Source organism: Polychytrium aggregatum (assembly GCF_025602895.1).
Source record: "Polychytrium aggregatum strain JEL109 chromosome Unknown BJ171scaffold_29, whole genome shotgun sequence".
NCBI lineage: Eukaryota > Fungi > Chytridiomycota > Chytridiomycetes > Polychytriales > Polychytrium > Polychytrium aggregatum.
Window position 1 is genome coordinate 394,584 of NW_026516231.1, and position 24,937 is coordinate 419,520.

The following is a 24,937-nucleotide window of genomic DNA, read 5'->3' on the forward strand; positions in this document are numbered from 1 at the left end:
CACCTTGCTCTCACTCCCACGCCTCACAGCCCGACTGACATCTGCGCCTTCCATTCCATCAATGAACGACGCAATTCCACTCAATCATCTCATGTGTGCCTGGTTGTGATGTGGCCAGTATTGTTGTTCCTCGGGTCGATCCTCCCTCACACTCTCACCAAATCTCAGTCCATACCTGCATTTCATGACCGAGTCTGGTCGACTCTGTGCTGTGAATAGGAAGGCTCGATTTCATTTCTGATTCCACGATCAATACATGTGGCAGTACATGTGGCAGTGCACGGGTAACAATGCGTCCAGCCAACAAACCATCGGATCGAGCCAGGCTTGTGTGTGTATGTTCAATGTCCAGGGTTTGGCTTGCCAGGGTCTGGCTTGCTTCGCCACAACTTGCCTCTCTGTCTCCTGTCCATCGCCATCATCCACTTGCCTTCCTCCTGTCTCCGTCAATATGGCCAGCTTGATCGAGCCTGCTTCAACCACAGCATCATCTGCCACCCACCAAAGCCAAGCTGAAGCCACCACAGCCTCGTCAATGCCCGAAATCACCCAACTCTCACTCGAACACAGCCCAGACATATTCACCATCATCTGCTTCAACGACAGCTTCCAACTCGCCCTCGATCACAGCACCATCAAGACCCTCCTTCGTGTTTGCAAACGAGCTCGACCCCTCCTGAGCTCCAAGCTTCCTCGCTTCAATACCTGGTGCCAGAATGCCGAACTGTACAATCCAGACAGACAGATGCAGATCGGCCTCACACCGAGCGACAAGATTGCCCTCTCGCTGCATTGCGAGGATCCAGTCAAAGTTGGCCGATCCTGGCTCATTGCCCAAGCAGACCAGGGTAACGCTGCTTCATCGTATCTCCTGGCCCGGTTCCTTCAAGCAGAACTGGTACGTCAAACCTTTGCAAGCAGGTCCAGGCTGATGCAGATCAGCCAGCGAATCTTCCACCTCCTCGAGGCAGCGGCCAACGCGGACCACGCAATGGCAAAGTTCCACCTGGCTGGATGCTATCACGATGGCATCGGAGTCGACAAAGACCAAATCAAGGCTATCCAATTGTATCGCAGTCTTGCAGAACAGGGGATCCCTCGGGCCCAAATCGCTCTCGGCCAATATTACGAGAGCGGCGAAGGTGTCGATCAAGACTTGAACACAGCCATCGATTGGTATTCCAAGGCTGCAGACCAAGGCAGCGACGATGGTCGACTCCACATCGTGTGCCTCCGAGGATGGTTCTCGTTCCTCGGTCATGGTGTCGAACAGAGCGACGAAGCTGCCTTCAACCGCTGGCAGGAAGTCAGAATCCAGTCCACCGACCAAGCCCTCAAGTCGATCGCCACGCATATGGTCGGCTGGATGCACTATCTCGGCCGGGGCACCGTGAGAGACGAGCAGAAGGGCATCAAGATCATTCGCGACAGCAAATCGGACCGATTCCCCTTCGGAGAAGAAGAATGTTTGGCAAATGAATACGGAGCATCCGCCATCTCCGACTCCCACGCATCCCAACAGTTCTTCGGGCTGTGCCAACTGGGATCAGACCGAGACTGGCTCTGCATGCATCTCATAGCCGTGTGCATATTCTTTGGCTTCGGAACCAAGAGAGACCACGAAAGAGCTGCGAGTGTATTCGAGCGGCTTGCCAACGAAGGCCGCAGTGACAGCCAGTTCTGGATTGGAGAATGCCACTACGGGGGCCACGGAGCATCGCAGGATTACGAGAAGGCCTTTGAATGGTACAGCAAGTCTGCCAACCAAGGCAATTCGTACGGACAGTGGATGGTTGGTGTGTGCTTCTCCAACGGCGAGGGAGTCGCCAAGGTCGACGCCAAGGCAATCGAGTGGCTCTGCAAATCGGCCGAGCAGGGCAATCGGTACGGACAAGATTGGCTCGGCGACTGCTATGAAGAAGGCTGGGGTGTCACCAAGAACATCGACACAGCCGTTTTCTGGTTCCGCAAGTCGGCCGATCAGGGATATAAAGATGCCATCTGTAGCCTCAAATGTCTGAACAAATGGGAGTGAGCATCAAGCACCTCCAGAGCACCACACATACCCATGCCATTGTCGTTCTCCTCAAAGTCCAAGCAAGGCGTGCAGCCAAGCCGGCTACTCCATCAACACCCATCCCGAATGATGTTACAATGTGTTCTGAATGAAACGGGACCGTGTCCATTAATGCCCCAGATCAACCGCTGAGAGGGAACGATCTTGGAATGTAATATGTATTCGACCATCAGAACAGTTCCGTGGCTTCTCGACATCAAGACGGTCGGGTTGAACGAGTTGCTCGCTGCTGCTCTGGGGTCCTGGGCATCGTTGGTGTCGGTGATGGGACTGCTCAAAGTGCTTGGTGAATGTGAGTCTGCGTGGGCTCGATGGGCACTCCCTCCTCTGTCTGCAGGACCCAGAGAAAGCGACTCCCCGACTCAGCGGCAGGACATCTCGTTTCTGTTCGGGTGCGCTGTCGATCAAACAAAGCCCAGAACCACAACTCCGCCCCGCCCATGCCGCTCTGCTTTGGGGCGAATCAGCGGCTCTGTTCTGCCATCGCCTCGGCACCATCCGCACAACCAAGCCGCCGAAAGCAACGCAAATGAGCACGGCCGGTCTTGTCGACATGGACTCATTCTTCTCGGACCGATCGCTGGACGACAACGACGAGAAGCCGTCGATTGGTCCCGTTTCAATACAGGGCCCGCCGCGATGGTGATCCTCTTGACGCACTCGCCCCCTCACCGTTTTATCATGTGTTTCGTTGCCGTCGGCGGCCTTGCCTATCGTCTTGCCTATCGTCTTGCCTATCGTCTTGCCTATCGTCTTGCCTATCGTCTGGCCCATCGCCGCTCACTCATTCCAGTCTCCTGACTCATCCGGCTCCAGCGGCAAAACAGCGCTCCTTTTCCAATACGCCTATGCCCATGCTCTGCAGTCGCCATCGAGCCACGTCCTGTTCATATCGCCGGGACAGGACCGACTCAGCGGCCTCTTCCAGACACAGATCGAGGCACTGGGTTCCTTTCGTCACCAGGATGAGGGCAGTCGAAGCCGATATCAAAGTCAAAATCAAAATCGCAACCGAAGCCGAAGCCGAATCGACCCGGCTGTCATGAAGCGCATCCACCACCGCTACATCGACTCGGCATTTACGCTCTCGTGCTTTCTCTCGTCACTGACACTGCTCGGGAGCGAGCCGCGGCTGGCGGAATACCCAGCCTGCATCGTTATCGACGACCTTGTCGAGGTCTTTGCCCCAGATGAGCTCGAGTAAGACGATCCCGATCTAGAGACTGCTGGGGAGTTCCGGTAAAGCGGATTGTGACGACGCCGATGAGGTGTGGGTATCGTCGCTGACTCTTGGCTTTCTTGCGCTCTCCTCCTGGGGCTGCAACATGCTCGTCAATGTCGTCTGTTTCGGTTGACCCCGCTTCCGCCCCGACTTCATCTCCTCGACGGCGATATGCGTTTGCGGTGGGATATCGGTCGGCGAAATACGACCGCCCACCAGAGCTGACTGTGTCGTTCGGGTCTTTGGGCTGCTGAACGATACGATACAAGCGATCCGACAGAAAAGCAGGTGAGGAGAGAAAGGAAACGTAGTGGCCGAGGGCTTTGAGTGAGTCCTCCCATACGTAACTTGCCAGGGCAGGCGTCGTCGCTGCTCGAGCTGAAGAGACGCATGCTCGCTGTTGCCAGAAACCGTTGCCAGGCCGTTGTCGGGTTCTCTATCCCTGGAAACAGCCAAGTCGCCGCAATCTTTCACAAAGCCTGTCGCCGATATACTCGTTGGGAAGGGGCGATCGAGCCAGGTAAGCGCTGCCGGACAGACAAGCCCCTCCCCGCAAAGTTGACCGCTGAGCCTATCGAACGAAGGTTCCAACCCAAACCACGCCGCGGACCATGCTCTAGTCACGGCAGGGCTGACGGGTGTTGCATTGGTCTGGGTGACAGATCCCGCCAGACCCAATGTCTTTCGGCTGGTGTTTTCGCAGTCGCCCCTCTTTGCCAGCCTCGGGAGCGATGATCTGGACGAGACACCCGACCTCGATGTCGCTCTGGAGACGCCGGCGCCACGCGGGCTCTCGGGCCTCGAACAGACGTACCAAGTCACCAAGCCAAGCAGGCCGTGATTGCTCGAGCGCCCGGAGGGATACGATGGGTTCGGCTGAGACGCAGCAGTCCTGATGCAATTCACCGCAACGATGGGGATGCGATTCGCCGCAACGAGGCGGATGCCATGGATGACGAGTCGCACACAACGGCTCTCTGGAATCCGTAAGCGACGCAGATGCCAGGAAGCCGGGTACACATCCCCCCCCCTCTCGCTCTTGGTTCTCCTGCCCTGGAAACAATACACTGACCGGGTCTGCTCGTCAAACAGCGGAATCTCGAGGCGAGACGACGGAGTGCGCGCACCAGCCGAGCCCTGGCCATGGTAATGGGAAACGTGATGGCCGATGGCTGATGGCGGCTGCAAGCCCAGGAGCAATCCTCGGCAAGGTTGGCTTGCTGTACAGCCCGGGATTGCCTTCGCCGACAGATCCGCAAGCCGAGGTGGATTGCGAGCAGCCACTCTGCCCACAGGACCCGAAGCACGTTGGGGAGGGGACACCGCGACGAGAAGGCGATACACAGACCTGGGCTGTGACGTCAGAGGATCGATGGCGACGGACACATGGCTGCCGATCGATCGGCCAGCAGGACAGATTGCGCTTTGGCCGAGCCATCCCTCCAAGAGGCGATACCGACGAGATGGCCGCGAGGCAGGTGGGGAGCTGCAGGGGGGGGGTTTGCCTGGCGAATCCAGCCCCAGGGAGACGACGAAAGCCCAGGCAAGGATGGCGTCAGACGGGGACGCGCGGTGGGGGGCCGAGAGCCTGGCCGCCAATAGCGCTGACGCGATTCGCCGAATTGCGCGGCGTGGACAGCGGGGCCAATGGCAGGCCGGGGGCGTGGGTGGCTGGCGACGCGGTGATTGGCTGCATGTGGGCTGTCTCCATGGCGTGATTGGCCAGACACAGGACAGGGCTGATTGGCTGCGGGCTGGCTGCATCGCCGAACGTGTGCATCAAAGCCGGGTGACATGTGCGCGACAGGGCTGTGGGGACAAGCCCAGGCAGGGACAGGCGCGGGATGTGGGGTTGAGATGTGGAAGGAGCAGCAGACCGGCCAAGCAGCGCAGGAGGAGCACGGCCCGGAGAATCAGGGCATGGCGCAAGTGCCGCGAGGAACGTGTGCGTGGTGCCGAGCCGTGTCCCTTTGGCCATGTCCCTTGGCCATGTCCCTTGGCCATGTCGCTTTGGCCAGAGTTGCGACCAGGTGCGACGACCACCATCGCCCTTGCGCTCCGGGCACAGACACATCCAGCAAGCACCAGCAAGCACCAGCAAGCACCAGCAAGCACCAGCAAGCCCAGCAGGCCAGAGCAAAGATCGGCGCTGGCTGAATTCGGGATACAAGGAAGTCGCAGAGGCACCCGCCTGGCAGCCTTAGGCATTGACTTGGTCTGTCCGGACGGGGATGTGGTTGGTCCAATCTGCAGCAGTCGGAACACAGCGAGGCCATGGTAACGCCGGAGGAGGTGCTGGCTGCTTCACCACCACCGCGCCAGGGAAGAAGGACAGCCGGACGGTGAGGACAGCCGACGCCGACGACTGGACGAAAGACACCGTTAACAGGCTAAATAGCGCCTGCAGCTTGACAAAGGGATGAACCAGCGTACACCGGCGATTTGCCAAAAGAGAGTGAGAGCGAGATCCGGCAGCAGCGACCAACCCTCGAGGAGGCCGTGCTGGATGCAGGCAGCCGTATCGTATCAGCGGCGGAAAGCGCCGTCGCCACGCATGGCCGTGCATGGCCGCGCGGTCAGAATAATGCCGGGGGGGGGTACTTCCCGGGCAGCACGGGCCACGCCGAGACCGTACGGTCTCGGTGGCCAATCGCCTCGGCAACAAACGGAAACTGGTCCACTGCCCTCGGCTGCCACCGGGTCCAGGCCCAGGCCCAAGGACGAGGCAGCGCGCACACCCGTGGCTCTGTGGCCGGCCAGCGAAATCTTGTGTTCGGTCGCAAGCACCCGCACGTTCCGGTGGGCGTGTCGGTCTTGCGGGGAGGGCGAGGGCGAGCGACGGGTTATAAGCCGAGGACCAGCCCCGGCCAGGCCGGGCAAGACCACCGCTCTGGCCGCGCATCGATCTGCGACGACTCGGGCATCTGTTTGAAGTGTCGCACTCGCCCGACCTGCGTTTATTTAAACTGCACTCGTTTGAACTGCAGCGTCGCATTTGTTTGAACTGCAGTGTTGCATAGCACTTTGCACACCGCTCTTTGCACATCGCATCCCGACGACTCACCTCGCACCCACCTCGCATCGTTCTGCATCTTCCTGCATCTTCTTGCATCTCCCTGCATCTTCTTGCATCCCGTGTCTGTCTGCGTCTCGGCTGTGTCGCTTGTCTGCGCTGCTTTCATCGATCTTGCCTGCGTTCCCGCACTGCCACCTGTCTGTCGTCGGCTCCACCGACCGCTCCTTCAGCACCCCCATCGAACCTCAGTCATCGTCCATCCCGGCGTCCATTCCAGCGCCCCTGTCCGTTGGCCGTTTATCAACTCCGTGTTCCCCCGCATACCCCTCGCCTGTTTCCTCGCCTTTCATGGACCCCAAAGACATGCGCGCTCCACGACTGCGATCGCTCTTCATCCGCAAGGAGGGCGCGAGCCCCAAGCTCTCGCACGCCGTTTTCTCAAAGTCCAAGAGCATGGAGACCATCAAGGAGGACCCCTCCTTTGCTGATCCCGACTCGATCGTCGTCCAGGGGTTTCCGCTGAATGTCCACGAAAAGGTCCCCAAGATCCCGTCAAAGTACCAGCGCAGAAGAAACAACTCTGTCCAGGATGGCTCCATCGCGACCTACATCGAGGGCCGCCGCACCAGCGACACCTCCACGACCAGCTCCATTGCCAGCTCGGTCTCGAGCTTGAGCTCCAATTCCTGCCCCAACTCCAACTCTGGCCCCTCTGGCTCGCCCAAGGAAGTCAGGCTCACGAGCATTCTACGAAAGCCCTCCAGCAGCACCCAGCTCTCCGGCACGCCCTCGGCCCTGGTCATCTCTCGCTCCACCAGCTTCACAAGCGACCGCTCCTACGCCTGCTCCGATGCCCACTCGGTCGCCATGTCGCCTCCTCCTCGCTCGCTGCAAGACCCCGACGACTCGGCCGGCTCCTCGCAGCCCGATGTCTTCCGCTGCTACATCGAGTACTTGCGTGCTCCCGCGGACTCGGGCCTGCGACGCGCGCGCTCCATGGCCAACATCATGGCCGAGCCCGAGGTCGTGCTGGCCCCGAGTATCCGCAGCGAGCCCGCGTCGCCCACCGATTACGACTCGTTCTCACGCCTTGACGAGCTCATCGGCACCGTCCGTGCTGAGATGAAGTCCTATGTCGGGGTCCTGGACCACCCCTCGGCCGCACCCTCGCCCTCGTCGTACGGCCGCCCTATCGTGCAGGAGCATCTCGACAACATTCTCCAGCACCAGGTCAAGCCCTTCCTCGACCACGCCGCCAACCGCTGGCTGGCTACGGCTGGAGCCATCGACTGGAGCCGCGTTCTCCAGCTCGTTGCCTCGCCCGGCCGCCGCTTCCCGGACTGCGAGCTCTACTACAAGGCTCTCATCCGCCAGCTGCCCGTCAACATTTACCTGGCCAACCGGACCCTGCGCCGATGCTACAAGTGCAGCGACCAGGAGGAGGACATTGAGCACTTTTTGATTTCGTGCTCCCAGGCGGTCGAGCTCTGGGCCCTCTGGACGACGATGCTTTCCGAGGCCATTGATCTCCCTGTGCCCTCGGCTACCCTGCGTGACGTCCTGCTGATGTTCCCGGATCTAGAGCCCGCGCTGTCGTCGACCCAGTTCTTTATCCTGACCTGTTTCCATGCCGCTGCGCTGTCGACCCTGTGGAAATGCCGCTCGTACCCACAGAGCTACCGCTTTGTCAACGAGATCTTCAAGCGCCAGGCCGCCGAGCGTCTCCGCACCGAGCGAGTCAATATCTCGCCAGCAGTCTCGTCCACCATCGACTGGGGCCACATTGACGCCTATATCGAGGCCAATCTACCCTAAACCAAGAAGGGGAGACACCGCAGCCTCAGGGACAAAGCCAACAAACATCAAACAAGCAATCGAAACAGCAACCAAGAAACCGAAAAACATGAACCCAAAGAAAAAACTCCATATGAGGAACCATGCCGGGGGGTCTGGTCACCCAACTCGCTTTGGCCTCTTCATTTTTTAACTCACCCCTGTACTTGACAAGCATCCCCCCCCCACTTCCTCACATATCTCTGCCATCATCAATGCGATTTTTGTCTCTTTCGCGCCTGGCGTCACATATATCTCTCTTCCACTCGGCCATCCGTTATTCTGCCTTTGTCGCATTCTATTCCCCCCCCCATCCTCTCAATCTTCACGCATATCCCCTCTTTCCCCTCTTCCTGCCTCGGCACATCGTGCCGGCGCCGTCCGCAATCTCGCTGCTTGTCGGCGTCTGCTTGTGGCCGCCGCCGCCCCCCATTGTCCCCGCGATATTGCCACTCCAGGCTCGCCGCACCGCTCGGTGCGGTCGGTTTTGTCCGGCCCCCCCTCCACCGCTTCAGCGTTGAGTCAGCCCAGCCCCCAATCCGTTGGGGCAGCACTTGCTCGGTTGTCTTTGCTGCTCGGGGTGGCTGGGCCCATTGCTGTTTGGTTGTTGCTGCTGTCGTTGACTTTGTTACTTGTCACTGGTTTTATTCTGCTCTTTTTTTTTTGCTTTCCTTCATTTGCTATCTCACTTCGTGTATTCTAATGCCCTTCTATGCGCCTTCGATGTCCTAATATCGGCATCATTCATCATCGCAATACAGCGCTTCATTTGCATCGATCAGATAACGCTCATTCCGCTCCCTCCCCCTCGACTCGACAGTCGTCCTCTTTTCGACAGACACTAACTCTCTGCGGTGTGCCGCTGACGATCGCTCGCTTTCATGTGCATGTATCGCCAGCAGCAGCGAAGAACAGTCAGACCGGCCACCGGGGGGCAGGGGGCTGTGTCTGCTTCTGGGCATCGATGTGTGCTTGGGGCTTGCTTTGTTGCACCTGTTGGCCGTTCTGACAGCCATTGGCGCAGGTCGCCATCGGAAAAGGAGGAGCAGGACCCCCTCCATCCTCGTCCTTCCGACCACAACAAGAAGTGTCTTGATGCCGGGTCCTCTCAGTCAGCGAGCGGTGGGCGAAGCAAGACAACGACGGCAAGGCAGTGACAGAGGGTGACGACGAAGACATGGCAGGAAGAAACGGCAGCAGCGGCCTGGACAAAGGCGAGCAAAAGCCCTCCCCCCATTTCTTCTCACCTTCTCTCCCCCCGGGCTGTTGCGTTGTCCCTCTTGTCTGGACAGTGTCGCCGGAAGACTTGTGGCGGGAATGAGTCACGGAGATCGTCGGAGAGACGAGCGCCCCCCAGAGCCGGGGTCACCCTGGGTTGGCTCGTGGTTTCGGCGACATGTCCCGAGCCGAGCGGGGGCTGGGGACCATCATCGATAACGAGTGGGGCATGTCTCGGTTTGATCGACAGCGCACCCGAACAGAAACGAGATGTCCTGCCGCTGAGTCGGGGAGTCGCTTTCTCTGGGTCCTGCAGACAGAGGAGGGAGTGCCCATCGAGCCCACGCAGACTCACATTCACCAAGCACTTTGAGCAGTCCCATCACCGACACCAACGATGCCCAGGACCCCAGAGCAGCAGCGAGCAACTCGTTCAACCCGACCGTCTTGATGTCGAGAAGCCACGGAACTGTTCTGATGGTCGAATACATATTACATTCCAAGATCGTTCCCTCTCAGTGGTTGATCTGGGGCATTAATGGACACGGTCCCGTTTCATTCAGATCATGTCTTTACCGCCGTGTCCTTGTGAGCCCAACCAGGTAGATCCAGATGCTCACAAAGACCCCGTCGTATCCAACGCAGTGCACCGATACCGAGAACTCGGCCGTCTCGTCAAAGTTCGAGTGGACGTCGGTCGCATAGACGGCCTCGAGAACGGCGTCCATGTCGGTCAGGGTCATATGCAGCGGAAACCCCACGATCTGGTACACGGCATGAAGGGCGGCAAGCTCCCGCTCGAAATCGGCCTCGGCGGCCATCATATGGCCTTCCAGAAGGCTGTCCTCGAATGTCACCAGGATCGACTTGAACACCCGAGCGCAGAGCCTGATCCAGAAGCATGGTGTTAGCGGCCACGAGGAGTCAGAGCCGCGCACTATTGTTGCATGAACACCTTTCATGACCACCAGGACCACAGCACAACAGCCACGGTCCATGCCGTGTCGCTCAGGAGAACAAGCACCATGGGCATGGTCAATACCCTCCTAGTCCACCATGATCCTGCTCCATCACGCTCCATCGTGCTCCATCGTGCTGCATCCCGCTCCAAACCATACCGATTCCATCGGGTCAGTCGGTGCTTTCGCCACTCCTCGATCTTCTGAACGACGCATCGCTCGATTTCCTCCTCGAGTATTCTCAGTGTCGTCTTGGAGGATCGCTTGTAGACCAGCTCCTCCTTCTGCGTATTCAGGGTGTCCGTCCAACATGCGATCGTAAGAATGCAAGTCCCACCGGTCTTGCCAGTACCCCGTCTGCTAGTTCAAGGATCACTTGCGATGCTGGTCGACAGCCCTTGCAGATCGCGGGATGTCCAACACACTCCCCTCCCCGCCGCTCCTTCCCTCTCACCTGGATTGATTCCATGTTGATGGGCGGAAATCCTCGTGTGAGCAGAGGCCTCCACAAACTCTGGTCTGTGATGTTCCAATTGATGCGCTGCGGATCCTCGTACTCTTGCTCGTTCGCCCAGATCTGTGCCCACAGCGGTTTGCAACAAGAAGTGTCGAGGGAGAAGGGATCTCTGTGAGTGGCATGCAAGGCGCCTGTGATCGATGAGCAATGGGCGATATCGCCTTGACGGGGTGACAAAGTCCTGGTTTAGCATCTCCACTCACATTGTCACTGTTGAAGACACACTTGACGACCACGACAGGGTTGTGTGGATCGATTGGGGCATGCCACTGTCCAGTTCCAGGATTCACAATCTTGTACGAGACTTCGGCGGCAGACTCCTCCTTGGCTTCCTCCTTGGGTCCCTCTGCGGGCTGCGGGTCACTTGTGGCCTGAGCGTCCTTGCTATCCTCGCTCACGACCACATCGGCCTTTGCGTCTTTCTCGCCTTTGGGTCGGCCGTTCCAGATGCTCAGGCGCGGCCGTGCTTGCTGGAGTGATGAATCGCTTCCGGCGCGGCTGCCGCTCGCAGCAACCTTGGGGATCTTCAGCCCCTCGACAATCAGCACGAATGCCACCCGGGTTTCCAGACGGCCGTCCCCGAGCAAGACAAAGGCATTCTTGCCCAGATGCAACAGATAGTTGCACAGCAGGATGGCATGCTCGATCCCGTCGCCGGCGCCCACGTCCAGCACCTGGTCGCTTGTCGACCACAGCGAGCAGTCAGCCGCCAGGGCCGTGCGATTGGGGAGGAACGGAATCAAGCTCACGTATCGCGCGGCGTGGGCGACGGTGGTGCATGAGCCGGGCGGATTCTGCGGGCGGATGAATCGGGTAATGAGCGTGATGTATCCGTTCATGTCGAGACAGGTGGCTTTGACGTTGCGGGCTGGATATTTGAGACTGGTCTCCCATTTGCGGAAGGCCCGGAGATGATGCGGCTCTTCCCTAGATTTGAACTGCAAGCACAGGGCAATGGATTGGGCAAGCAGAATGGAATGTGAGCAAGGCATTCAGCACACACTGCCGAGGGACAGAGTAGAACCTGCGACGACATACAGGGGATCGAAGCAAGACCCTCCATACTCGCACAGAATTGCCCATGCAAGCCCCGCCGAGACCACTTACCACAAGATTTAGGGTGCTTGGTTGCATCAGAGGAGGGTCGAGGGTGATGAACAAGTGCAGCGACGCCTGATTTCCCGAGTCAACATTGATGTACACGGCGTCGTCCACGTTGGTGCCGGCAATCTTGTCGTATCCCAGGAGGATCGGGGGCAGCTGCAGGGCAAAGTATCCCTCCATCTGGGTGAGTGAGTGAGTGAGTGAGTGAGTGAGTGAGTGAGTGAGTGAAGGAGTGAGTGAGTGAGTGAGGGAGGGAGGGAGGGAGGGAGGAAGGGAGGGAGTGGGTGAGTGAGTGAGTGAGTGAATGAGCGGGTGCGAACACAAGGTTCAAGTTCATTCAATCACTGCATCGGACATGAGCAAACTGCACGGGGAACGGACGATGGCCACAGGGACCACATTCACGAGCTGGAACAAGCGAGTTCCTCCTCTATTCAACCATGACCGGCCCAGTTGTGGTGCAGGTACCTACCCGGATTCGCTCGTGGATGGTCGTGAACGGAATCTGGAGGGATCCCAGCCAGTTGCGCTCCTTCCGCTGATGAATGTTTCGATCTCGATCTCGATCATCCTGGCGTGGCGTGGCATGAAATGGTTTGGAGACAAGGGAGTGAAAGTCCATGTTGATTTGAGTATATGGTTTGCTCCGGCACACTCGAGTAAGATACTGCCTGCAAAAACAGTAGACATCGATACCTCCAGCAAATCCACAATGTACTCGTCAAAGACGTTGATGAACACGATCGACGTTCCAAGCTCGCTTTCGAGAAGACTCTCGGGCCGAAAGTCTCCGTCCGTGGGCTTGACGTTCAACACCAAGGTTTCGTTCCAGTGAGGAAACGGGCCGTCCCCGGTTGAAGTGCGAACCCGTTCTTGGAGAAACGATATTTCGACGTACGGCCGCACAAACTGAAGTCAAGCAGGAGGAGGGAAGGGAGGGGCGGCAAGTAGATTCAGAGGATGGGTTGCGAGATTGCGTGTCAGAGTGACGCAGCGCCGCTGTCGATCGAATGCAATGACACTGATGAAAGCACCCGATCGATTCTAGCAACATATGAACTGGGTACTGAGCGTCTGGCCACGCCGATATCCATGGCTCCGCACTACGAATCAGGGCACATGCAGTACTCCAAATCCCATCTGCTCGATGACTCTTGGACCTGGCGGTCCTCCCAATGCCAAGTCAAGGGGGGAATGTGGTGCCGAGAAAGATCATTGAGGCGGTGGATGCTTACCGTGGGCTTGCTGTCGTCCACAGGCGCAGCCGCATCCACGATGTTTGAGTTTGCGTTTCGGATCGGCAGATTGAAGCCGCGAATGACATGCGCCAAGATCTTGCAGGTCTCAGGCTGACTGACCGCCATCGAGATGCGATCCAAGCGCTTTGGCTTGAGCGGCCGGAAGGGCTTCAGAAACTGCAGAGTAAAGACTGCCTGTGGATCGGCCTCGGTGAGACGCTCTTCCCGCACAAAGTCCTCGACGCGCTTGGGTCGGTTGACTCGGGCGTTGTGGAAGAGCTGGTGGGCCCGGATACGCTTCATGAACTTGGACCGAAACTGCGGTCTGATGAGCTCGCCTTGAGAGTTGAACTCGCCGCGCTTGGTGTTCTCGGTTTGTTCGTCCTCCACCTTGTGGATGGAGAGAATCCGGGTGAGTTCAGCCAATTCAGCAGCCACCAACAAATGATGCCCCAATTCCACAGGATACATCGACACCGTCCGTGTTGCAGCAGTAATAGCACTAGTAGCACTAGTAGCAGCAGTATCAGTAGCAGCAACACACCAGACTGCGGAAGCTATCGACCACATTCTCGTAGTTTGACGGCTCGATTTGCTCGTCGTAGAGTGGAACAGGTCCGTGGAACGTGATCTTCTTGTCGAACCGTTTCGTGAGCAGCTCGAGTCGGTTGCTTACAGGCCTGCCATTGTATTCGAGCTATACGGCATGGTCACACATCGGGGTTAACATAGAAGCAGTTGCAAGGCACAAGCATGTGGGCAGCGTGGCGCACGGTATCGGCGTCTCGGTTTGCCAGCGAGGTCGCAAACCGCATCAAGCCATGACGAACGGTGCGAAACGGTGCTCGAACGGACTTGAATTGATCTTCAAAAGCAGCGCACATGACTGCCGCCCTTATTGGGGCCTCGATACTTACCCCAACACCGAATGCGGCATCCGCAAACATGCGCGGGATGCGGAAGCGCATGAACCGCTTGCTGGACCAATATTCGTGAAAAGTCTGCCCTCCCAGCTCCGTGCCGCTCGTTGATGCAGTCAAGAGCTGCTTGAGCTGGAGAATATGGCTATTTCGTGGGTCGTTCGGATCCATGGACAGGTCCGATATCCATTTCTGTGGCAAGGGTGCTGAGACGTGAGGGGAGCTGCACAGACAACCCATGACAGGCATGCAATTGCGAGTCACTAGCGCCTTACCATGATGCTTCTGACATTGATCGTGCCATGGATACCGCCCTTCGAGAGTGGATCAACGGTGAGCGCCTTGCTGAGATCCTCGCCTTTCCTGAACAAGCACCAGATCCCAACCTGTATGAGTCTCAGCGATCGAACCAAGCACCTCGCGCAGCAGAAGCACCAAGATGCACTCGCGCCGTATCCATCTTCATTGACTCACAGCTTCACAGTGGGCCCAAGGCTGTTGCCCTTCTCGTCAAACCCCCAGGCCACACTCATCCGGATGGTGCCGGAGATATGTCCTTGCTCAAAGAGCTGGCCTTCGTCCAGCGTCATGAGATTCCGCGAGCGGATCATCGAAGTGCCAGTGAATTGGAGTTGCTGTGGCTCCCGATCCAGTGCGCTTGCGTTTTCGGCTGGCTCTGGGATAGGAACGAAAACCTCGCCGAGTAGCCTGTCCCCCATCACACCCTTCCGTGTGGTAGTGTCAGTTGGCGGCGTCAGCGACAGGCATCGATTTAGGCGGCCCTTTCCGTAACTAAAGCGTCTCAAGAAACGCGATCCCAGCTTAGAAAGATCGAATAAAGCGACCCTCCCCTCGCACACGAATGATGCGGCTGCAGCGTACCATTTCATAGAGCTGCACAGAGATCTTCTCGGGCACTTCGTTGACTTGCACGGCAAAGGATGCTTCCTTGAACTGACTCGACCACGCCTTGTGGTTCTTGGACTCGTCTTCGAGGCCCAGAAAGGGAACCTTGAACGTCGTGGGGTTGATAAACTGGGGCTTGGTGCGAGTCACTTCCTTGTCGTTGTACCGAATGCAGGCGTACACATGGCTACTCTCGACCTCTCGCCGGCGGAGTTGCTCGTCCTGGTACCAGGGGGAGGGAGGTGGATTAGAGCAGCGAAGCAGCAGCGCTGCTGCCGCTCGTCTCAATCTCACCTTTGGACAACTTGAGGGTTCGCTCACGGGCTCGGTGTGCATTGCCATGATGACCAGCGAAGGAGCGCCGATGGGCCGGTGGCTGCTTTTCAGGCGCTGTCGGGGAATGCGAGGTTATGATCACCGCAAGTTACAGCAGCCTTGGCCAGTATATTTGAGCCAACTGCTCTGGATATACCCCAGTCTCTGCGATCAGCAGTCACGGTCACAGTCACAGTCACAGTCACAGTCACAGTCACAGTCACAGTCACAGTCACAGTCACAGTCACAGTCACAGTCACAGTCACAGCCGATGGATGGGTCAGGCGAGGTTACCTGTTTGATCCTTTCCTTCTCATCCTTCAGCTCAAACTTGGGCAGTGGAGGGATGCCGCTGAGTATGTCTTCGGACCGCAAATCTTCACGGCCGTGCCTGAAGGGCGACTTTTTGATCCGTGCCTTGCCTTCGTCCTTGCCGATGTCGCTCTCGATGCTGTTTCCGATTTTGCGCGACTTGCTACTCAGCTGCGTGGTTGAGTCCCAGTTCAGCACATCAGTCTCCTGGATTGATTCGCGGACCACTGGTGCCCTCCCTTCCCACACACGCTGAGCAGCTTGCTGGCCGATCGGGATACCACCGCACATCGCACTGCCATAGTCAGTGCGAGCCTGTTCGTTGTCGCGGAGCCACATGAACCCACCCTCGATGCTGACTGGTTGCTCTTGGATCTGGACTTTTTGCGAGACTTTTTGTGCTGCTCTCGCGGTTTGGACACTTGTTCGACAGAGGTGGCAATGTCTTCGTCGGACACCCGACGGCGCGACGACCGCGAGTACCGCGATAGAGAGCGACTGCGAATCTCTCGGCGCTTCTCTCGGCGCTCTTGATGTTCTTCGTTGTCATCGTCGTCGTCGATCGGATTCTCGGCCCCGTCCCCTTCTTGGTCTCGGGAACCATTGTCGCTGTCGCTGCTTGGGGACTCGGGTTCGGTTTCATGGACAGAAGGGTGTCGCTCTGCCCTGCGCGTCTCCTCATCAGCAACCAGGCGCTTGTGCCTCCACTTCTTGATCTTGTATTCCTCTGCAAGCTCATAGAGCTCATCTTCGATCTCGCGCTTCCAACCAGCCTTGTCCTGCCCAAACACAGTGAATGAGCAGTGGTCGATCGATGCCCCATGCCAATCGATCGGACCTACCTCTTCGGGGCTCCGCGGCTTGCATTTAACGCTGACTTTGAGGCTGCTTGTCGTGAATCCGCTCTGACCTCGGATATGTTTCATTTGCTCCCATTTCTGAAGGATCTTGAACTCGAGCAGCCGGTCGGTCTGTGCCTCTGTATCCTAGACACAGCATCGTGGGTGGAAAGTTGTGTGTTCAAAGATGTGAGTCGCAGCCCGCTCCCAAAACGCCAACTCGCACCTGGTACTTTGCTCGACGAACACACTGCCTTTGATGGGGTCTTGGGAGACCTACCCGCAACAGACGTGTGGCTCGGATGTTCTCGAGCAGCTTCAGGTACGCATTCTCCTGTCGCTCGTGTTTTTCACGCATGGCACGGATTTCATAGCTGTGCAGTTTTTGTCGGCTTTGCGGCTGTCCTTCAGCTTTGGACTGCCCGGATAGCTCTCCGATCGGATCCTCGGAGAACTCAAAGTATGGGTGTTCCCGCATCTGCTCCCTCAGCGACTGAAGGCAAGCCTGTCAGCTTAATGACTCAGCCCTTCCGCTGCATCGCATCCTTTCACCATCGACAGCAGCGAGCCGAGTTCCCTTTAGACCAACCTCGAGCTTGCGTGTCAAGAATGTGACAATGCCGTTTCTCTTGCGCGATCTGAGCAATCGGACCCAGCTCTCGATCTCGATGGCCAAGCGCATCTCCTCCGTCATGAGCGGGTGCTCATTCAGGCTGATGTCGACCAAATCGATGATCATAACGTACGAGCCGGTTGGGTTGTCCAGCACGGGCTTGAACGACATGGATCGCACTGCACTGCGTCGCTCGATGTGCGTGGCGTCGATCGCCTTGATCTGCGGGGCACTGCCTGGTTCACAAAACTCGAGTTCTTCGAAGAAATCGCCGTACTTGCGTGTGACTGGGGTGAACGGCACATCGCGGACATATCGGCGCGGACGATCGACTCGCCAAGGTATGGGCTGGAAGCAGAGTTTTTGGTCTGGCCCAAACCACTTGCTTCCGCTGTGCATCGACAGTCGGTGAGTGTCTGCTCATGCATGACTTTTGTGTGGCTTCGAGGAGCGCTGTCAGGTCGCTCTGTCTGAGCGGTTTGCACACGAAATCGCTCTACTCAACTAGTTGGGCTCGGTCATGCGTAAACGAAACTCAAGCTTTCGTAGGTTGCGTGGCGGAAAGTAAGGCGTCTCTGGCACAAAGAAGCCCTCTTCTTCGATGAAGTAGATGGACTGCGATAGCACGGACGTGAGCTTTCCAGTTCATGGAGAGTGGGGGAGCACACCAGGCATCCTGCTAAAGTACCGAGTGCGGCAGACGACCATGCAAAACGATGCAAGTCACTCAGAGCAGCACCAACTCACCTCTTGCAAACTCATCCAAGATTCTGTTGTTGGAGTAGTAAAAGTTTCCGGATCAACCAGTAGCTGTTTTTCCTGTCATGGTTTGATGCAGATATAGTGCTGTACCGAGTCCGGATGGTGTCTCATGCATATGCAAACACCCGCGGCCACTCATCCGCTTGCGATACAGCGCCCGACACTGCGAGACCTACCGATTCAGCAATCTTGGTCCAGCACGGCACCCACTTCTCGAGCGAAACATATGTTGATATCTGGCGCTTTTGGGCAGCCAGCTGAAGCGCATTGACTTCGTATTCGTCCTCTGATGCCGTAGATACACAACACATATGAGCGACATTGCCGTGACGGCATGAACATGGACATGCCAGCAATGGAATCAATGAGGCCAGCATGTCCACGAAGTGCTCAGTAGGGCGTTGTCAGGAGGCAAGCTATGAGGCGTTAGTCGAGGGATCAAACTGACCATAGCTGGGCGGCTCTGGCGGCACCGATGGCCTGTCCGAGTCCTTCCTCTTGAAGAGCGACCGCTTTCTTGCCTTGGAAGAACTAGGACGACCTTCAGACAGGCGCTCCTTGACACTTCCTCCATCTGCTCCGGCTTCTCGAATGTCCTCGCTTTCTTTGGGCACGATGTTGTCAGGCACTGCATCGCTACCGGTCTTGTCCTTCTGCTCGGTTTTGTCCTGCCGTCCAAGGATATCAGTAAAGTGGCATGCACAGCACAAACCTGCACCGACTCGGTTTACGAGTCTCTCCAAAGTGTCCGGGTGGCTATTACACGGACCGCCACTCGGCCGTACCTTGGTCGATCTTCTCGAGAGTCGCCGTGTGTATCCGCTGCTGGTTTCTGCCGGTGGCTTGGGTTGCTCATTGTCACTCTGTCCAGCAGGATCAGCAGGCAGTCGGCTCTTTCTGCGTGATCGAGATGCACCTCTCGCAGGCTCACCGCCTTCGATGTTGGTGTCGTTGCGGATGTGCTCTTCCTGCGAGGCATGTGCGCTGCTCTGCTCTCAGTAAAACCAGACGCATCCGCAGAATCAGCACCGTCAGTAAGTGCGGACCAGACAGGTGGTCAAAGTGACTCCCTTCCCACAAGCATGTCTTGTCCAGTGCGCCTCAAGAAAGTACTTACACTCTCGGGGATGCGGGAGCGCCGTCTCGTATATGCTCCTGCATCACGCATCGACTGCCGCCGGTATCGCGGGGAGCCGAGCGATCCCGCCAATGCGTTGACGATCGGTGGGGTGGGATCGGCCGAGCGGTGCTGCAATAGCTGGAAACGAAAGAGAGATGCCATAAATGCTCGAGATTGGTCGAGCCTCCATGAACGGCATGAGCCGAATTGAGACCTACCTCTGCGAGCATCGGTGACGATGCAAGTGTGCCATTCGAGCTGGGCTCCGCCTGGATTGCAAGCAGCGATGGCGGTATCGGATGAGCTCGTAGTCGGACTGAGCGCAGATGGATGATGCAAAAGTCATACGGCCTACCGCATTCGCGATCGCATTCCGGGCATCTCCGGTGACGGAAAAGTTGAGTGGAGACTCTGGATTCTTCCTTCGGCTGTAAACGCGAAGCTTGGCTCGCTCAAGCGCGGCCAAGTGGCCAGTGTTGCTGGGTTGGCGAGGGCAGATAAAGGGAGTGCATAATCGACAGTTCACAATGAGCCCGGCGCCGTGGAAGTGCGATGCTGGCGTCGGCCATGCTGTGCACGGGCCGGACCGAATCGTCAGAATCACTTACGGCTCGGTCTCACGGGTACTCATGGCGGCGGATGCGAGATGTGTGCTCGATTGCTGCGACCGATTGAGTTGAATTGGGGCAACAGCAACCCTGCAGTCCGGCGAGACAGCGGCGGTGGTTGTTGGATGGAGCAATCATGTCCTGAAAGGGCGCCAAAGCCGCTGCACTTGCGCGGGCACTCGACTCTTTCGACAACCCTCTCTCCTGTACTCTGATATGGGCCGAACGCACTTTCATCGACTTCTCGCCCATGCCTGTGTCCATGTCTGTGTCCATGCCATGGTCGGCGTCGATGCGAAAGTACTCCTCGCTTGGATTTGATGGATCATGGCGGATGGCCGGCCTTGCGCAGCACCCAGATCCACCACCACAAACCAGGCACCAACCCGCACCATCCCAGCCCGCATCTCGATCTTCATCGGCCCTTGACTGCCCCTTCCTCCCTCTTTCTCTCGATCGCTCAGGGAACAGACATACCGCCGACTCTCTCCGATAGACCCCGTTACCGCCGCCGATCTCCGGTCCGCATATCCACGCAGCTTGCATCATGGCCCTCACAACCGGCGCGATGGCCAGCATCTCGCTGGAGGACAAGCGCAACGCTTACTTCTTGATGGTAGCGTTCGAGAGCTGCTTCTCATGTCGATGCCTCGCTTGCGTGTGCCTGTTTCGATTCGAACGGCTCAGTTTCGCTGTATTGCAACTCTCTTGGCTGACGATATCGTCAATGAGCGCCATCACTCAACCTCTCTCCCCCTCCCACCAGTTGCGATCGCCCACAACAGCCCTGTTCAACCCCGACAGCTGGGCATACAATAAGCGAGACGACAAAAATCCAGCCTCGGAGGTCCGATCGTGCGTATCCATTATCCTGGACTCCAATCCCGAGGACGGGCCGGCGATCTTGGCCGCATTCGTGGATTATCTTGTCCTGGGGCTCCTGCGGCCGCTCCATAGCCAGCTCACGTCTCCAACGATGATCGAATGTGTGCTCGAGACACTTGCCGCCATCCTCAGCAAAGTGCCCCCGGGCTGCATCAGCCCGCTTGCTTTCCATGAAGCTCTCCTGGCTATTCCCAAAACGCTGGGTCGCCGGCTTCAACGGCCCCCGGTGCCATCGCCATCGCCATCAGCACCGACATCGGCACCGACAGAACAGGCATCGGTCCTGCGAGATTTTTCGTCGATGCTGTCGGAGGAGGCTGTGTTGGCCGGAGTTCGATGTCTCGAAGATCTGATGCGGATCGCCGAGCGGCCCCATGACGATCTCGGCCTCTCGATCGCACCCGCCGAGGCCTCCAAGGAACTCGGAAAGATCTCGTTCCAAGAGCCCCTGGCCTTTGTGATATTCTGGCTGCTCGACATCCTGGACCGACAGAAGCGACTCGAGCTTCACACGGCCGCGTGCGCAACGCTGACGGCTCTCTTTCGCAGAGTCGAGAAGGTCGACTTGCTGGTCAACGTACTGCCGGGTGTCTGCTCGTCCTTGAGCAAGGTCGTGTGCAAGGCCGAGTCCTCGAACAGTCGACTGCTGATGGCATGTCTCGACACCCTGGGGGATCTCATCTGCCACGCGCTCTCAGACGAACAAAATAGCGAATTCATCGTGCGGGCCCCTGCAACCTGGGCTGATCTGAAGGATCCCAGCGTCAGCTCGAATGTCGATGGTGTCGGCGTGGAGGCTGATCTCGGCAGCCCGTCGACGGCTGTTGTTCGAAGCGATATCTCTCGAATCGGCGACGGCGATCAGGGCAGCGACTCTGCAACTTCCAAGCCAAGCAGGACGCCCCGGCTCAAGCGCTCGGCCCAATGGCTGAATCAAGTCGACGAACGCCTCTCTGGTCTGTTCAAGGCGGTCAGCCAGAGACGGAACCATCCCCAGTGGAAAGTGCGCGATTGCTTTGCTCAGCAATACGGGCAGATGGCGGTGGCATGCTGTCAGTCGCTGCCTGCGACTGTCTCTGTCCTGATCGAGACGCTTGTCTTTTATGTCGGCGATCCATACCCGCAAGTCCGTCAGCAGTGTCAGCGCCATCTCCACGAGCTTTCGCTGCGGTCTTGGTACGAAAAGTCCTTCCTGGATCTGCTTCGAGCCAGCCTGCATCACCGGCTCCAAGGCCTGGCCCAGACACTGACCAGGAAGACCGAGAGCGAGGAACAGAAGCTCGATGCTCTCCGGATCGTCAACGGGTACATGATCCTGCTCAAAGACGCCTCCTCGGTGGTTCTCAGCACTAGCCTGGGCCAAATCTCGCCGGGGCTCATGGAACTGGCCGTCATGGATGTGTCGGACGTGCGCATTGTCGAAGATCGAACGGCCTTTGGTCAGTACGATGCCTTTGTGCAGCCATCCACCGACGACGGCGTTGCCACCATCCATCCAACTGAACCAACTGGATCGACTGGATCGACTGAGCATCCAAAGCGAGACACCAATCGCAAGTCGATACCGTCCAAGCATCCGGAGCAGTTCCCTCGGCGCAAGTTTGCGCACTTTCACGACGAGCGCATCTATCGCGAGCTCACACTCACCTGTCGCCTCATGGCACGCTATGGCAATCCCCTACAGTTGTTTGATCACTTTTGCTCATACTTGCGCGAAAGCAGTAACAGCAGCAACAGCAACAGCAACAGCAACAGCCGCAGCAGTGGTAAAGGCGGAAATAGCAGCAGAACCAGCCACGGCTCCGAAGGCAGTACCATCGCCAACGACCCAGACGTCCGATCGGACTACAGCGTGCAAGCGTTGTTCTACTTGAACGAGCTCTGTCTGGGCGTAGGTGGTGTTGGGTTGGGTGATGAGCCTGTTCAAGGCCAGGCAGATAGAAAGAAAACCGCCCGGGCACGCCGAATCGCACAGTCGATCGTCCAAGAGTACATCAAATGCAAGATTATGGACGCCCCGACACATGTCAGCGAGGCCGAAGCCGATTCGGGCACGCAGCACGACCGTCCTGGCCCGAGCGGCAGTAGCAATGCTCTGCTCTTGAAGGGACTGCCAACGTCCCTCGAGCAGCGCCTCCATATTGTCGATTTGCCAAGAAAGAACTCAGTTTTGTCGTTCAATCTGAACATCACCCGAATCAGTCTGATCCTCGAGGGGCTCGCCAACTGCTCTCGAATCCTCAAGCGAGAGTTCCGGCCGCTGCTGATGGACTGCGTCTATCAGATTCTCGAAAAGATCGGGCATACCAACACCATCGTGAACGCCTCGGCGAACGCCGCCCTCTTGGTGATTGCAGAGCAGTCGGGCTATGCGACCCCCAGGGAGCTCATCCTCCAGAATGTGGATTACATCATCAACAAAGTCTCGTTGCGGCTCGGACCTCACTGCTTTCATGCCAAGGCGCCTGTCGTGCTCGATGCAGCGATCCGAATTGCCGGCGGCAGCATCATCCGCTTCATGGCAGACTCGATCGACGAGATCTTGGCGACCCTGGATGCCTACGAATACTGGAGCCAGCCCGAGCTGCTGGTGGCTCTGGTGACGGTCATGTATCGGCTCACGTTGGCGATGGACCCTTCCGAGAATGCGGCTGCTGCCCCAGGCCATCAGAGTGTCCGGACTGAGGCCCCAGGTGACTCTGACGACAGCAAGCTCGGCAAGGCGGAGGACACTGCCTCACCCGGGACCATGTCTCCAAGCGATGTGGCGGCTGATGTGGCAGCGTCTGCACGGGAAGAGATAGAAACAGGCTCTGAACCGGCTAACGCAGCTGAAGAATGCGAAGACACTGAACTGGCAGCCCCAGGCGTCTCGAGCGAGATCCAGCAATTCTGTCTCTACTACCGCTCGGCCATGGAAGTCGATAGACAGGAGGCGGTCTCGGGGCCTGCGAAAGACGGCAGCGAAGATGCCGGCGGCTCGAGCCCCGAAGATGTGCGCGACTTTTTCCTCGGCCATCTCAAGCAGAAAGAAGCAGCCGCAGCAGGAGAAATCGGCAAAGACGGCGAGGACGGCGACGATCCGATGGGTGCTGCCACTGGCGTACGCGACCCCGATCCACGCAAGTCGAGCTGGGAGCAGGATCTGTGCATCCGGATAGTGCAGAAGCTTCATCACTTTCTCGCGGCAGACTCGGCGCAACTGCGGGCGCTGGCCCTGAAGACGATCCGCAGCGCCATTCCGGTGCTGCAGACCCACCTCGACGAGCACGGGCGCGAGAACGAGTTCCTCAACCCACTGATCCACACGATCTGGCCGCAGATCCTCTCACGCCTGGACCGAGACCGCGAGCACTTTGTGCGGCTTGAGGCGCTGCTGCTGATCAGCACAATCTCGGAGCACTCGGGCGGGTTTGTTGCCAAGCGACTCCGGAGCGACGTCCTGCCGCGGTTCGAGCAAGTGTTCAAGCAGTGCCTGGAGGTTGTCCCCCGCGGCACAACAGGGCGCCAGCGGCCTCTCGATGGCGGTGGGCCAGGCACATTCGCCGCTGCTGCCGCCGCCGCCGACCGGGACCTCGACATGACCAAGCCCTTTGGTGTGTTGTTCAAGATCCAGTACGCTGTGCTCGAGAACCTGTCGGCGATCCTGCGATCGTCCAAGGCCATCGGGCTGACGAGCAGCGACTTTGATCCGCTCGGCCGCTACATCTGGAGGTACCTCGACAGCAGCGCCTACCACGCAAGCATCCAGCAGAAGGCGCAGGAGGTGCTATTGAGGGTGGCGGGGGTGGACGCAGACGGAGTATGGTACCTTGTCTCTGCCCTCCTCACCGGCATGACAAGTGCAGCGCAGGTCACAAGGGGCGCACGACCGAGCCGACAGGGGAACACCCCGCTTGTTCGTGTGAGTTCGTGGGAAGCAACGACAAGCCCGACTGCGATTGAGGCGATGCAGCTGCTGACCAAGGACAGCGCGAGCAAGGCCACGAAGGACAGCAAGGGAGCGTCGTTGCCCAAGACAGGCGTTGCTGACCGAGCAAAGGCAAGCAGCGCAACAGCCGGGGCAAGTACAACAGTGTTTGGGCCGTGGACAGCCCCCACGGACGCCTTTGTGGTCCCGCAGATCCCCCACTGGGTCTTTGACCGGGCTGGGCTCGCAAGAGAGCACTCGCTGTCGCATTTCCGGCGCAACCTCGAGATGCTGGCTGCGAGTCTGTGATGGCCCGCGGCTCTGGAAGCAATGCCGGGCCATGGCCGCTGTGGGCAGCGCTACGGGACGATGGATGGCTGCAGCGCAGACGATGTACGGGGCGGTTGTATCGGGCCTGGACGAGTCTGGCTTGCCGAATGCCTGGCCTTGCATCAACGTCGCCTTCTTGTGAAGTGATTGTCTTGGTTTGGGATGCCTTGGCTTGTAGTGCCTTGGCTTGTAATGTCTTGGCTTGTAATGTCTTGGGCGACGCAATTACAATT

General features: G+C 58.1%; 5 protein-coding genes across 5 annotated transcripts; 4 read left to right on the forward strand and 1 right to left on the reverse strand.

Moving 5' to 3' along the window:
• Nucleotides 1-970: 970 nt before the first annotated feature.
• Nucleotides 971-1,987, forward strand: BJ171DRAFT_399259 (uncharacterized protein; the record flags this gene model as incomplete). The annotated part of the gene is made up of 2 exons (XM_053107201.1): nt 971-1,225; nt 1,679-1,987. Coding segments are annotated over 2 exons (564 nt in total), but the record flags the coding sequence as incomplete, so codon positions are not given.
• A 334-nt stretch (nt 1,988-2,321) lies between these two features.
• On the forward strand, nt 2,322-4,114 carry BJ171DRAFT_166523 (uncharacterized protein). Its single transcript, XM_053105917.1, has 4 exons — nt 2,322-2,719; nt 2,894-3,277; nt 3,519-3,587; nt 3,707-4,114. Exons 1-4 carry the CDS (start codon nt 2,607-2,609, stop codon nt 4,032-4,034), a joined length of 894 nt encoding a protein of 297 aa, XP_052964820.1. The 5' UTR covers nt 2,322-2,606; the 3' UTR covers nt 4,035-4,114.
• Nucleotides 4,115-6,537: 2,423 nt separating this feature from the next.
• Nucleotides 6,538-8,143, forward strand: BJ171DRAFT_166550 (uncharacterized protein). Its single transcript, XM_053105918.1, has one exon. It carries the CDS (start codon nt 6,664-6,666, stop codon nt 8,128-8,130), a length of 1,467 nt encoding a protein of 488 aa, XP_052964821.1. The 5' UTR covers nt 6,538-6,663; the 3' UTR covers nt 8,131-8,143.
• A 1,308-nt stretch (nt 8,144-9,451) lies between these two features.
• BJ171DRAFT_626486 (uncharacterized protein) lies at nt 9,452-19,602 on the reverse strand (the record flags this gene model as incomplete). The annotated part of the gene is made up of 29 exons (XM_053115528.1): nt 9,452-10,254; nt 10,485-10,609; nt 10,780-10,902; nt 11,046-11,780; nt 11,950-12,126; nt 12,419-12,517; nt 12,643-12,855; nt 13,182-13,574; nt 13,729-13,881; nt 14,102-14,296; nt 14,380-14,467; nt 14,579-14,829; nt 14,987-15,232; nt 15,305-15,400; nt 15,620-15,844; nt 15,985-16,416; nt 16,480-16,623; nt 16,757-16,969; nt 17,066-17,480; nt 17,595-17,704; nt 17,837-17,908; nt 18,028-18,137; nt 18,300-18,519; nt 18,637-18,683; nt 18,783-18,840; nt 18,969-19,109; nt 19,190-19,240; nt 19,327-19,450; nt 19,580-19,602. The coding sequence occupies 29 exons, from the start codon at nt 19,600-19,602 to the stop codon at nt 9,939-9,941; spliced, it is 5,595 nt and encodes a 1,864-aa protein (XP_052964822.1). The 3' UTR covers nt 9,452-9,938.
• A 396-nt stretch (nt 19,603-19,998) lies between these two features.
• Nucleotides 19,999-24,828, forward strand: BJ171DRAFT_166587 (armadillo-type protein). The gene is made up of 2 exons (XM_053105919.1): nt 19,999-20,195; nt 20,346-24,828. The coding sequence occupies exons 1-2, from the start codon at nt 20,127-20,129 to the stop codon at nt 24,681-24,683; spliced, it is 4,407 nt and encodes a 1,468-aa protein (XP_052964823.1). The 5' UTR covers nt 19,999-20,126; the 3' UTR covers nt 24,684-24,828.
• The last annotated feature ends 109 nt before the right edge of the window (nt 24,829-24,937 follow it).